At 34.3% G+C, this 12,769-nt stretch overlaps 3 protein-coding genes across 4 annotated transcripts; 1 reads left to right on the top strand and 2 right to left on the bottom strand.

The window, feature by feature from the left end:
• Window positions 1-96: 96 nt before the first annotated feature.
• stard3nl (STARD3 N-terminal like) lies at window positions 97-7,491 on the bottom strand. Of its 2 annotated transcripts, none has more exons than XM_056267558.1 (9): window positions 7,335-7,491; window positions 5,107-5,391; window positions 4,771-4,848; window positions 2,694-2,771; window positions 2,453-2,506; window positions 2,237-2,354; window positions 1,989-2,087; window positions 423-478; window positions 97-329 (listed from the first exon to the last, which is right to left on the bottom strand). In XM_056267558.1, the coding sequence occupies exons 2-8, from the start codon at window positions 5,308-5,310 to the stop codon at window positions 426-428; spliced, it is 684 nt and encodes a 227-aa protein (XP_056123533.1). In that variant the 5' UTR covers window positions 5,311-5,391; window positions 7,335-7,491; the 3' UTR covers window positions 97-329; window positions 423-425. The 2 variants fall into 2 exon arrangements, with proteins under 2 accessions (XP_056123533.1, XP_056123534.1); XM_056267559.1 differs by having other exon boundaries at window positions 97-322.
• Window positions 7,492-8,641: 1,150 nt separating this feature from the next.
• On the bottom strand, window positions 8,642-10,155 carry epdr1 (ependymin related 1). Its single transcript, XM_056267515.1, has 3 exons — window positions 9,781-10,155; window positions 8,950-9,158; window positions 8,642-8,832 (listed from the first exon to the last, which is right to left on the bottom strand). Exons 1-3 carry the CDS (start codon window positions 10,023-10,025, stop codon window positions 8,642-8,644), a joined length of 645 nt encoding a protein of 214 aa, XP_056123490.1. The 5' UTR covers window positions 10,026-10,155.
• A 14-nt stretch (window positions 10,156-10,169) lies between these two features.
• Window positions 10,170-12,736, top strand: nol7 (nucleolar protein 7). The gene is made up of 9 exons (XM_056267565.1): window positions 10,170-10,182; window positions 10,763-11,120; window positions 11,241-11,301; window positions 11,458-11,513; window positions 11,596-11,624; window positions 11,710-11,752; window positions 11,841-11,962; window positions 12,050-12,127; window positions 12,218-12,736. Exons 1-9 carry the CDS (start codon window positions 10,170-10,172, stop codon window positions 12,289-12,291), a joined length of 834 nt encoding a protein of 277 aa, XP_056123540.1. The 3' UTR covers window positions 12,292-12,736.
• The last annotated feature ends 33 nt before the right edge of the window (window positions 12,737-12,769 follow it).

The raw sequence follows: 12,769 nt of genomic DNA, 5'->3' as shown, positions 1-12,769 counted from the left end.
GTGCCATGTGAAAAAAAGCTAAATGTCTTGGTCAACACTGGTATTATTTGTTGATTAAATTCAAAATACACATTAAAATTCTTCATTTTGTTTTCAATCAGTGCTGTATAAGCAGAATAGGTTTTTGTTCAGTGAGGCAGACAAAAATGCAATTGCACTAAGAGCTTGTGTGACAAACTGCTGATCATGGCGATGGTGGATCTAAGGCAGAGTGACTGTCTAGTTCTTGTAACCCACGTACACAAACCCATATTAAGACACACAGCCTGAAGTCGAGCAGCGCTGAAAGAGGCTGTTGTATTCCAGAAGTCAGTGTTAACTCTGAGCTCCTAATAACAATTCAAATACAATCATATTAGTTAGATTGAGATAGATGGAGGAATAAAAAAATGATAAAAGAATTATTCATATTTTTTGAATACCTGCTAGACGATGGGCTTCTCTAGATCAAGTTTATCATCAAGGTCTTCATCAGAGTCTACAGAAACAAAATATCATATTTAGTGAGTGTTTAACATCTCTGTGGGCCTACTGAATATGTCGCTGTTTGCACACAACAAACGCTGTTTTTCAAAGCACTAAAAAAACTGAAATAATATTGTGAAAAAATGTATAGAATTCTTAACAAAAATATAAAGGTCAATAAAAATCGTTAGGGTAAGTATTCATTCTCTATGTTTCACAAGCCCTGTTTACTAGGATGAGCAACAAATGTGTGAATAAAATCAGCCCTGTAAAGTGATCCCTTTTCATGCTGTGAATCTAAAGCACACAAAGGCATATTAGAGTACAGCAAATACATTTGCGAACATTTAAAATTAGTGCGTTAAATATAAAGAGACACATAGCAATGTCAAAAAGTGTTTAGTTGCCCCCAATGGACTGGACACTACTGATTTAATTTGTCACGAGGTGTAAAACAAATCAATCTACCAAGACAATACAAAGACAAGTCAATAAAATGTTTAAATTTCCTGAAGATAAATTAGTAAATCCACGGATAGATCAGCAACACTGTGAAATATCTGTATAACAGTAATTCAGATTTGCTCATAAAATTACTATTACTATTATCAATGTTCAATTATCAGTATTCTTTGATGAGTAAACAGTTCTAAATAACAGCAATTATTTGAAATAGAAATTAAACTAACTTCTAATTACTTTTGAATGGTAGTGTGTGTATGTATATATAAAAATTAATTTAGTCTGAATCAGTTACGGTCAGAGTAACATCATTTGTACACTTTCTTTCTAAAGTAATTTAACTGACTGATCAAATTGATCTAATTGTACCCCACACTGTAGTCCTCAATGGACCAAAGAGAAAAGAAAAAAGGGGGGGGAAATGTGCAAACATTGTGAAAATGGGTGCAAGATATGCATAGTTGACATTAATTATTGTTGGCAAAAATGTTGCGGATTAACATGAAAAACTAATGTTAACCTTGAAAGAAATGGAGACGAGTATATCTATATATATATATACATAGATGCTATGACTCGTCTGTATATTATATTTAGTTTTAGAGTATATAAGATATAAAATGATAATGGCGCAAAATGCACACTTTGCAATTTATTAATAGGAGACGGTAATGGTTTAAATATTTTTTTAGGCGCTTTAATACTGCTGCAACACCTCTAAATACATATTTATCCTTGAATATCTCTAGCGCTCACCACAGGGCACCTGAGCTCTGACAGTGGTATTTCCTGGAAAATACAAGTCTGTTACTGTTGTAAAAATGTGGTGAGAACATTATATCTCTCATTTGTAAGAGTGATCTCTGTTTAAATAAACTATGACTAAAAATAAAACATAAATAAGAACAAAATGTTCCACGGCTGATTCACTAATCTTTTAAGCTATCAAGCGCCAGAACCAGAAAAAAACTGGTAAAATACATGATTTTAGATTTCCATGCAACCCTGAGAACCATTTTCACTGTTGTCCGGCTTGTATTGGGCATTTAGTAAGCCATTACCTGCCATGGACTCAGGAGGAGAGTAGAACTGGCCTTCTGAAACAAGTCCTGGGTATAAAAGAGGTTCTCGATCTGGCACACTCTGCACTGAAAGATACCCTATCACACAGGACACACACGATTGCTAAAGACAATGATACTCACACACTGTAAGAGCAAATGAGTTATAATGTCATCTACGTCCATTAGCCTTCACTGATACCGCTTGTAAATGCTTGTCTCACTGTAATTAGATATTTGATTCTCACTGATTTCATCACCAGCCTCTTGGGGCAGGACTTTGAAGTCCAGCAGCCACGTCTCTATCCATGCCAAAATGAAGGAGATGATGGGTAACAAATACCCAAACGCCCCCTGAGACAGGAGCTGGACAAAAGAAGAACATTTTAGATCAATGGAAAAAGTGTGTAATTCTCAAAAAAGAAAAAGGAAAAAAAAGAAGCTGAATAAAAAACATCTCATACCTTTGATACAACTACTTTCACTATTAAGAAACCAGTGGTGATTGCTGTAGTTATCTGTAATGAAGATATGATGATAATTACATGAATCTATATGTAATCTTTTACATTTTTATAGATATACGTTTATGTGAAGCTCAGTCTAATAGTTTGATTAAGCAGCTGAAACAAAGTTCCAGCATGTTATTAATGAGTAACACAACAGTGCCCTCTGGTGGAGGAATATAAAGTAAAGGCTGCCTACCGCAATGGCCCACCAATGACGCACTTTACACACTGCATACGCAAGAATCAAGGCTGCAAAGCGGAACACAGCCAAGAGCTGAGGAGAAAAACATACAAGCATAAGAGACTGCAAACTTTTGTACAGTAGTGTTTTCGACACACTTAAATGTGTTATCTACCTTTCAAAACCGGTTTAACAACATTTCATGAAAAATTTGTTGCTTTAAAACTTGCTGTCGTGTCAGGTAACATTTTTCACAATGACATCACTGTGTATTTGCATAAATATAATCCACACAGCAACTTACAGGGCGAAGTCTACAAATACCAAGCTGTCTTAAAAAAAATGTTGACTTGATTTTAAACGCTGCATCAAACTAAGACAGAAACTTGCACATTTAAATGATCTAAAACAAAGCTTTTAAACACCAAAGAACAACTGAATCTGTATATCAAAGAAGCACCCCATACGCATGTGACCCAAGATAGAAGGGTTAAATAGTTAAATTTGGTCATCTTTTCCTCACCCACCATGTCGTTCCAAATCTGTATGTTTTTCTTTCTTCTGTGGAACACAACAATACTTTGAAAATTGTCCACATAATGAAAGGTTTGTTGTTTTGTACAACAATGAACAACATTTTTCAAATTATCTTCCTCCACAGAAGAAAAATAGTCATACACTCATTTGGAACGAGATGGGGATGAGCAAATGATGACATTTTAAGGTAATCTATCCCTTTAGGATCAATAATGAAGTTTTCCTGGACAGAAACCTTGTGGTTTGAAAGGCATGAGTGAGGTAATCTACGTTGAGAGAGAAAAAGTCATCTTTGAAAAGGGAACTGTGGAATGGACTGGCCCTAAAATGTTACCACACCAGTTTCAAATTAAATCACATCTTAAATGTTGGTAATTTCACTGCTAAAGAGTCAAAATGGAGCATATCCTGAGACTTTATGTTGATATTTCAATAATTTAATAACACATTTGCATGTTCAGGGTTCTCTGATGTCTCTAAAGGTTAATAGTCACATGGTATCAATATCAATATCAATATCAACTTTATTTGTATAGCACACTTAAAACAACCAAGGTTGACCAAGGTGCTTCACAGGATAAAAATACAACAAGGCACACAGTAAAACTACAACCAAAAACATTATAATATACAGTATATGATATATAGTGAAATTAAGTTTAAAATTTGCCAGGAAAGATAACAAACTTAGCTGAGAGGAAATGCCAGAGAAAAGAAATGTGTTTTTAACAGTGATTTAAAGCGTGCGAGAGTTGGGGCAGTTCTAATCTGGAGTGGCAGGTTGTTCCACAAGTTTGGGGCAGCTACACTGAAGGCTCTATCGCCTCTGGTTTTAAGTCTGCTTCTGGGCACATCCAGGAGGAGGAGATTGGTGGATCTCAACACTCTAGTTGGAGTGTGAACATTAAGAAGCTCTGTTAAATACAATGGAGCCAATCCATTTAGGCATTTAAAAGTTAAGAGTAAGATTTTAAAATCAATCCTGTAATGAACGGGAAGCCAGTGGAGGGAGCGCAACACAGGTGTGATGTGGTCTCTCTTCTTTTTTCCTGTTAGGAGGCGGGCAGCAGCATTTTGTACCAACTGCAGGCGCTGAATAGATGTCTTATCTAAGCCCACATATAAGGAGTTGCAGTAGTCAAGGCGAGAAGTTATAAAGGCATTAATCACCCTTTCTAAATCTTTATGTGGGAGATAGGCCTTAAAGAAGCTCAATGGTATAATATATATATATATATATATATATATATATATATATATCATATACATGTGTATATATATATTATAATCAGCGTATTGTAGAGAAAAGTCATAGATTTGTGGACAAGATGTTATGTATATGGTAATTTTATTATATTAGTGCAATTACTGTTATAATTTGTTTTATTTAAAAAATGATTTTTTAAAATTATTTTAAAATAATATATTACAATTTTTTTACATTTTTATGAATTAATTCGTTATTAGCTTTGCGTCAACTCATGCAACCGAGGGGCTTGTGAACCCCAGTTTGGGAAACCCTGCAATAGAGGGCAGCATATTGGCCAGTACTTACAAATATGTCAAAAAAGGATTTGTGGTAATCATACTGCAACACCTCTTTCATCAGTTGCTCTTGTATACCTCCATTGACCTGGATGAATATAGATGAAAAAAATTATTAACACACACACACACACACATATATATATATATATATATATATATATATATATATATATATATATATATATATATATATATATATTGTATACTGTATATATATACATATATATATAAAATACAAAATGTTGTGCAGCTGAATCCCTATTAAACTGGTGTTTATCCAGCATATATTTAAAAGAACGTAATAATCTCTAGAGGAGATGAATCAATCTAAACCACAACCTACATTAAGCTCAATGATCCACAGCAAGGTGACGAATAAAAGGTCAAAGGTCACGAATAAGCAAAAGGTTCTTCGGACATCGGAGATGCACTTCTTCTCTCCTGCTTCATAGGACTCGATACGGGAAGAAATGAGGGTGGAGTTAATGTTTCCCACACCCCCTAGAGTGGCCCGGGACCCCACACTGCTGCTGCATTGGCTGTCCATGACTCGTCAGTCTCGTCCACTCGTGTCACTCCACTCACACTCACACTTCTGGAGAGTCAGACTCTGTAGTCATGCCTAGTTCTGAAAGGACACAGAAAGTGGAGGCATTTCACACAGTGGTCATGGGTTTATAGTTATTGCTGTTGTATGATCAGGACTTTGTGACGTCTTCAACTAAACCACCAAACATCCTGTACTGTCACTAAGTAGATATACTTAAAATAAAAAAAATTAAATAATAAAAAAAAAAAAAAAAAAAAAAAGGACTAATAAAACATTAACACCAATTATAGAGTGCAACAGATGGGTTCCGGACCGGAAGTGAAAATCCCATTCATTTTCTCCATATGGGAATTGATTTTAACCAATAACTTATTTAACTAATGGACCTACTGTAACCTACAACGTTGTTGATCAAAGGTATTTACTTTTGCTGAAGCCATCAGCCTGCTTTATTCAAATTATTTTTTTAAGTAATCTTGTGTAACAGCTGAATTCTGGTGAAAGACTACATTACCCATAATTCTGCAGAGAAATCTCCACCAATTAGAGAATCGAAACAATCAAATTGTAAGAAAAAAAAGTGCCTGCAAACTCCAATGTAGCACTGTGAACAACACCAAAACATACATGAGTATGTTGTTTAAACACAATATGTGAGTAAACAATATTTATCTATTTTTAATTTGATTGTCATTCGCTTTGAATCATGGGATTGTAGTTCTTTCCCTAATTAAAGACGTTAAGTACACATGTACATTTTGTCCAATTTTCAGATTCTTCTTTGTGTCATTGTTGACTCACCCCATAGCTAATAACTGTTAAATAAAGACTTTTAAAACCCCTTCCAAAACCAAGGCTGAAAAAGTGGGCACTGTTGCACTCTACATGCGTCTCTGGAATACTAGATTCTGAATGTACAATGAATGTACACTAATGACCGTTTCCCATGGCTGTCATGTATAAATGACAGCTCATATGTTCTGTCACACCTGACACCTCGATAATAACTAAAAAATTAAAACTGAAATCAATATTTCGTGTCTATATTATGTATTCGCTAAGTAGCAGTGTAATGAGCAGGATAATGATCATGATCAAAACAGACAAGAACTTGTACCTAAATTAAGACATCATGACAATTCTGAAAAACAAAACTATCAACCAAATGTCTTAAAGTGGATTCATCGTGCTAAAATCAACAAGGTTTCCTATAATAATGCAATTTTAATCACAATTGAAAAGACTATTCACCTATAGTAAGTGAATATAGTCTTCATAAAAGAAACTAAGCATGAAAATCTAGCCCTACAAGTCTTATCAGGAAGACCAGGAAGTACCCCAGATAACGTTTTAAAACAGGCAAGAGTTTATGAGAACAGTAACTATCTGTTTGGTTAGTGGGACAAGTTCCCCTTACTGATGTCATTTACCGAAAACGAGCACAGGAATTTTCATGCATTGTTTGCAAATGACTAACGTTACACTTGGAAGGATTTTTTGCATCCCCTAAAAGAACTTTACATGAGAAGAGAACTGATTTCTTTATGCTGTAATTTATATCGTTATGGACTACCCTTAATAACAATATAGGACATTTAGCATTATTGCTTTATCTGTGACTCTAGCTGAAATGAAAATGGAAAATGTAAGAACAACCCAATTAACTGAAATGAGTTCGTCTGTATTTATTTTGTGAAGTGTTTATTTATTTCATAGCTCTGCCAAACCAATTCACATGCTATGGGCTAGCATTATAATACACCAGTATAACAGGAAACCCAGCGAGAATTTCTCAAAATGTGGAACATAGTGTCATAATAGCACACCATATATTTCTATATTTCTAACTAAAATTGTAACAAGCGAAATAAGCGATCCTAAAATAACAATGAATCTCTCTTGAAAACAATATATCCGGTTACATTTGAAGCAATCAACCTGCAAAACAGCAGCGGCTTCTTGTCACATTAGCATTGCTCTACCAAAGTAAATATGTGTGTGTTATCGATCATGTCGCTTACCTTGGTGAGCAACCTTATAAAAGTACCCGTTGTATTACAGTCAACCGACAAATCAATGAGGATATATCTCGGTGAAAATTCCGCACCATATGATTCTGATGACTTTCGTTTCAGTCAGACAGGAAATAGTGTGATGTTGTTTTGGAAAGGGGATTCTGGGATATGTAGTAGAACCCGGAACTTCGTCAGGACTGCCCACAATTCTAATTTAATTAATAGTTCTAAGCATCAAGTAAATATAACAAACAATAACATAATATAACAGACCTGTCTGAGTAGATTTTTTTGCTATAGAAAGCTTTATATGCTCATGCCCTAAAAGTCAACATTTGAATTAATTGAATTAGAAAGGAAACAAGTGGCTTTCTGCACACAAATGATGCTAGAGCTTCTATCAGAACCAACTTTGCTCATTTTTTTTTTTTAATCAACTGGTGTGAAGGTCATTTTAGTGGCTGTGTGAAGTCAGTTCTCCTCAAATTCACAAAAGCATTCTAGCGGAATAAAGTGTAGTTCATCACATTAATTGTGGTCCAAACGATTTTGTCTTTGTTTTAAACAATAAATCTATTCCATTCATGTTAAATGTAATGTTTATAGCATTTAATGCAAAGACATACAGACATTGTTTTTGAGTCACTGTATTCTTTTAAGTTAATCAAGAAGCTATAATAAGCAAACATTACTTGATGACATTATGCTATTTAATTTATTTTATATTGTTAATTTACAAGATCCTTATTTTAAACCTCTACAGACTGGAGCAAAACAAAACAATGCTTTCATTAAAGAACATAATCTGATGTACTCAACTACAGCTAACAATTCTTTATCTATGCAAAACATCACTGGTTAATTGTCTTATAAAAGCTGTATACCGGTATACTGTTAAAATCAATGTGCTCAACAACTGTGGTAGTGAGGTAAACCATTTTATTGAAATTCTTCAACAACTATAAACAAAATAAACTGTAAGCATCCAAACTGTAAACCATCCTAAAGGCTAAATAATAATAATAAGATGAACAAAATATTAACTGTAAAACAAACAAAAGTACTAGGCTACATTAATCCACCCTGGATCCACACAACACAGCCAAAAATGTGGCATATTAAAAACGAGGCTTCAATAATATGAGGCACAGTTCACACTGTAAATCAACAAGAACTAGTGAACTTAAAACTGACATTCTTGGTTTATTTCGAAGCTGATTATATTTAACAGTACCTGCACTCAATTCATGTGCTCTTTGTCAGTGTAATATCAGTTCTTTAGAAGCTGTTATGGTTAATATATGTAGTGGTATTCAGCAGTCGGATGTCATCTTCTCAGACAGTGCTGACTGGCAGGTGCTGGGTGGGTTGAACACCTCAGGGTCACTGATGCCCAGCTGAAGGTCAAAGAAGCGAGTGGACATGGTCAAGCTACTGTTCTTTGCGTATGTCTCCTGTACAGGATAGCAGTCCTTCAAAGTGTACACACCAACCCAAGCTTCATCTGTGAGAGACAGGAAAAATGCAAAGTTCATTTAATCAGGACCATATTAGAGTTCCTATATAAAAATCAAGGCACATGTAATATGCGAAATTTATAACATAGCTATAACAAACATACTTTTGCGGGCCGGTTTTCGATCAGACCATTCTTGAACTTCAATCATGTCTCCAGGTCCTCCAATGAAGTACTGGTCCTCATATGTGGAGTTCAGGGGTATATCATAAGGGTCCCAGGCCTCCGTCAGAGCGATCTTTGCACACTGCTTGGTAATTTCCTCAATCTGGAAAAGCACTCCACTCTTGAACAAGTAGATGTACTCAAAGAACCTCAAAGAGAATTACATAATACAGATAAATGAATGCAAAGCAAATTTACAGTTATATAATTCAAATCAATTAAACTTTATCTGGTTTACTAATGTTTCAGAACACAAGAACTGTGTGTGGTCATTCTAATTTTGACTATAATGGATAATGCATCCACACTATGGTGAAAAACAACAGCTCAGACATTTCAAAACACTGCAAGCAAAACATAAATAAATAAATTTACTTGGAGTTGTAATTTTTTCTGTATTGTTTTCCAGTACAAATATCGAAACATTCTTAAATCAAGATACATTTACTTGAGAAGCAAAACAACTGATTTATTCTAAATAATAATAATAATACTAATTAAGTCAGTGACTGTACACTTAAAATAATTAAGAATTTGAATTAAGTTTATTTTTCTTACTGATTGGCAGATATTTTTACTTTTTTTAAGGGTCACTTAATTTTGATACATTTTTCAGTAAACAGGACTTTACATAGAATTTTGCTTCTCAAGTGTATCGATTTAAGAATCTTTAGATGTTTATACTGGAGAAGAAGACAAAAAATACTGAGTATTTTGCAGTGATAAGAAAACGTATCAAAATATATTTCATAACATATGATGAATTCGTACTTTTTACAAGGTGTGTGTCCTGTCTTCTGCTCCAGAACCCTAATTCGCTGACTCTGTGCATCATAGGAGACCGCTGCCCGTGTGTTTCGTCCCGTGCCGTGGTCATATTGAACGGTCCGACCCTCCCACTGTAACGGCGCGAGGCAGGGCTGAGGCGCCGCCGCTACTGACGGAGGAGGAGAGCCCAGACACGGCACCATCGCGGACAATGACGATACCAGCGCAAAAACCACAAAGCCTGACATTTCTGTTGGTGCAAATCGATAATTACATGAAATTTAAATATTGACACAACGCCTTTGATTGGAGTGTTTTTCCCCCCAGCCGCAGTGTTTGCGCTGGTGTCTCAAATCCACAAATAAAAAAATACACAGACCAGTCCAGCATTCATGTCACAAACACGTCAGAAACACCGATTGGTCAGATATCAAACCCGTATGACGGCTCATAAAATTATTTTCCACTAGTTGAAAATAAGTATAGTTTATTTTTACTATTTACTATTTATACTATTAACATTATATAATTACATTTATTAATAAATAAAATAAATTATTATTATTAATTACATTTGTTTGTTTGTTTATTTTGCTGCAAAGAACCATACGATTTCACCATAATAATCACAAATGTTTTGAATGATCAATATTATAAATAATGATAGTTGTATGGTAATAATAATAATAAAATGTATTATTAGGCTATTATTTACATTTTTGTTGTAAGGAAACAATAGGATTTCACCATAATAATCTCAAGAATTTTGAATGATCAATATTATAAATAATAGTCTGTATTGTGGTAGTAGCAGTCATAATAAAAAAAATATTAAAAAAATATATAGTACTTTTTTACATTGCCGTAATAATTCATGATACAGGGCATTATGAAATACAAATATTAAATTATTAACAATATATAGTTATACTTATCTCTGTTCACTGAAAAGTGTAGGTATCTGGCGTATGTGCTATTATCATAGACAGTAAAAGAAAGGCTATTATTATAAACTCCGCCATTTGCATCCGTTTGTTTACGAGCAGATGTTGCAGGGACATCCGAACCACCAGATGGCAGCATCTATTGCAGTCAATACTTGTGACTTTAGTCGGTCTGTCTTTAATGTATGTTCGGCGTTGTTGGTGTTTAATATGGCGAATTCCGTACAACGTGTGTTCTAAAGTCAGGTTTACTTCACTTAAAGAGACTAACAAAATGTCTGAATTGGCACAGAGTCAGTTTGAGTCCAGTGATGATGAACTTCCCGAGGAGGTCGCCTTTGATGCGTCCAAAAGTGCTGCTCTGAAGAGCGTTAAAGATGCACTGGAGTCAGCTAAAAGGTCTGTGAGTGTGTGTCCACTGGCTTTAGACACACAGACCACATGAGCTTATGAGTTTTAAACTGTTTATTATATATATATATATATATATAATTTTTTTTTTTTTCTCTTTGCTTTCAGAGAGAAGAACCTATTGAAGGAGAAACGAAGGAAAAGACAACAGTTGTTTCAAGAACAAAAGGTATAGGGTTGTGAATAAGTTACCATCCCCTGGATGTCGAATACATTATTATTAGACAAGTTTATACACTTTCACTTAATCCACACAATAAATTGTAGATGTAATATAAATACCAAAATCAAAACATAATGAAATGTTACATCTGTTGTTTTTCAGACGAGAAAACGTCTTCCTGAAGACCTCCTGGAGGAATTTGATACAGAACCCCAAAAGTAAGCTATCTGGATGAAAATAAACATTTGAATTCCTTAAATCATTTTGGAAACCTAATAAACTGTTAATTTCTTATTTTAGACCTGCTGTGTTATCAGACAACGTCAAAGGTAACACCAGAATTTTCTGTAACTTTACTAAAAATGATTGTCCTATTGGTCAATTTAAGTATTGAATGACAATACTATTTTATAGATGAGGAGGAGACAAATGTCACGTCAGAAACAAACTCTAAAAGGTAATAATAGTAGTAATTGGCTGTTTACATTCATCTTACTGGAAGGCTTCCTCATGTTATGTATAAATGGAAGAACATCTGATTTCAGTTTACCAGACAGTTACAGTGTAAAGAGAGTGAAGGATGAATCCGCTGCCAAATCACTGCAACAAAGCGCAATTGACTTCATTCAGTCCCGCCTTTACGGACCAGGAACCAAAAGAACAAGCAGTAAGATGATAACGTTGTGCTGTTCAGACCCTGTTTTTAAAACCAAATTTAGTAGAAAAACTAATATTTCTGTTTATTTTTCTGCAGATGCAGAGCTTCTGTCCCTCAAAATGAAAAAGGGTGCCAGACAAGGTGCATCTGTGGAGTTTGTGAATAAAAAATATGGTGAGTATTGAGATTTTCATATTTAACAACTATATTATATTAGTTTTATTTTGGAAAGCAACAGTCTGAGTGGTCTTTATTCATCTACAGGTGCCGACTTAAAAAAGAAGATCACAAAGTCCAATAAAAGGTTTATACACAAACAGAAAATGGTTCCTTCCTGAGATCTAAAACAGGGGATTAATAATTATTACACATGAGAACTGTAACCTTCCTTAACTTAGGGAGCTTAGCTATTTTTGACCATATGGATCACATTTTACAAAAGGACACCTTTAATTTAGTACCTTTTCCGTTAACGCAGTTAAAAAATATTATCAAATAAAATTCAGTCTCTACTCATTCAAATAGAAATGACTATGTTCTTCCATCTTTTTCAAATCAAAAGTAAAAAAAAAAATGGCTGAAGCTGAATGTTCTTCATGTTTGCATATTTAATGTACACTTTAATAAATGTAAACCTGATCTAAGGCCTGACATTTCTTGTTTTAGTTACGTTTTACATTCATTTGACTATTGTAACTATATGACTGTAATGATCAAATGGACAAATCATGGAGGTGTCATTTCAAAACGTTAACATATGTAATAAAACTTGTTTTGCCATTATTAGTGCTCTTCATGGTCTAATTGCATACTTGT

The sequence above is a fragment of the Rhinichthys klamathensis genome, unplaced genomic scaffold (assembly GCF_029890125.1).
Source record: "Rhinichthys klamathensis goyatoka isolate OS25496 unplaced genomic scaffold, OSU_Roscu_1.1 h1tg000261l_1, whole genome shotgun sequence".
Classification (NCBI taxonomy): domain Eukaryota; kingdom Metazoa; phylum Chordata; class Actinopteri; order Cypriniformes; family Leuciscidae; genus Rhinichthys; species Rhinichthys klamathensis.
The sequence above is the reverse complement of the archived record's forward strand: the minus strand, read 5'-3'. Positions and strand labels throughout refer to the sequence as shown.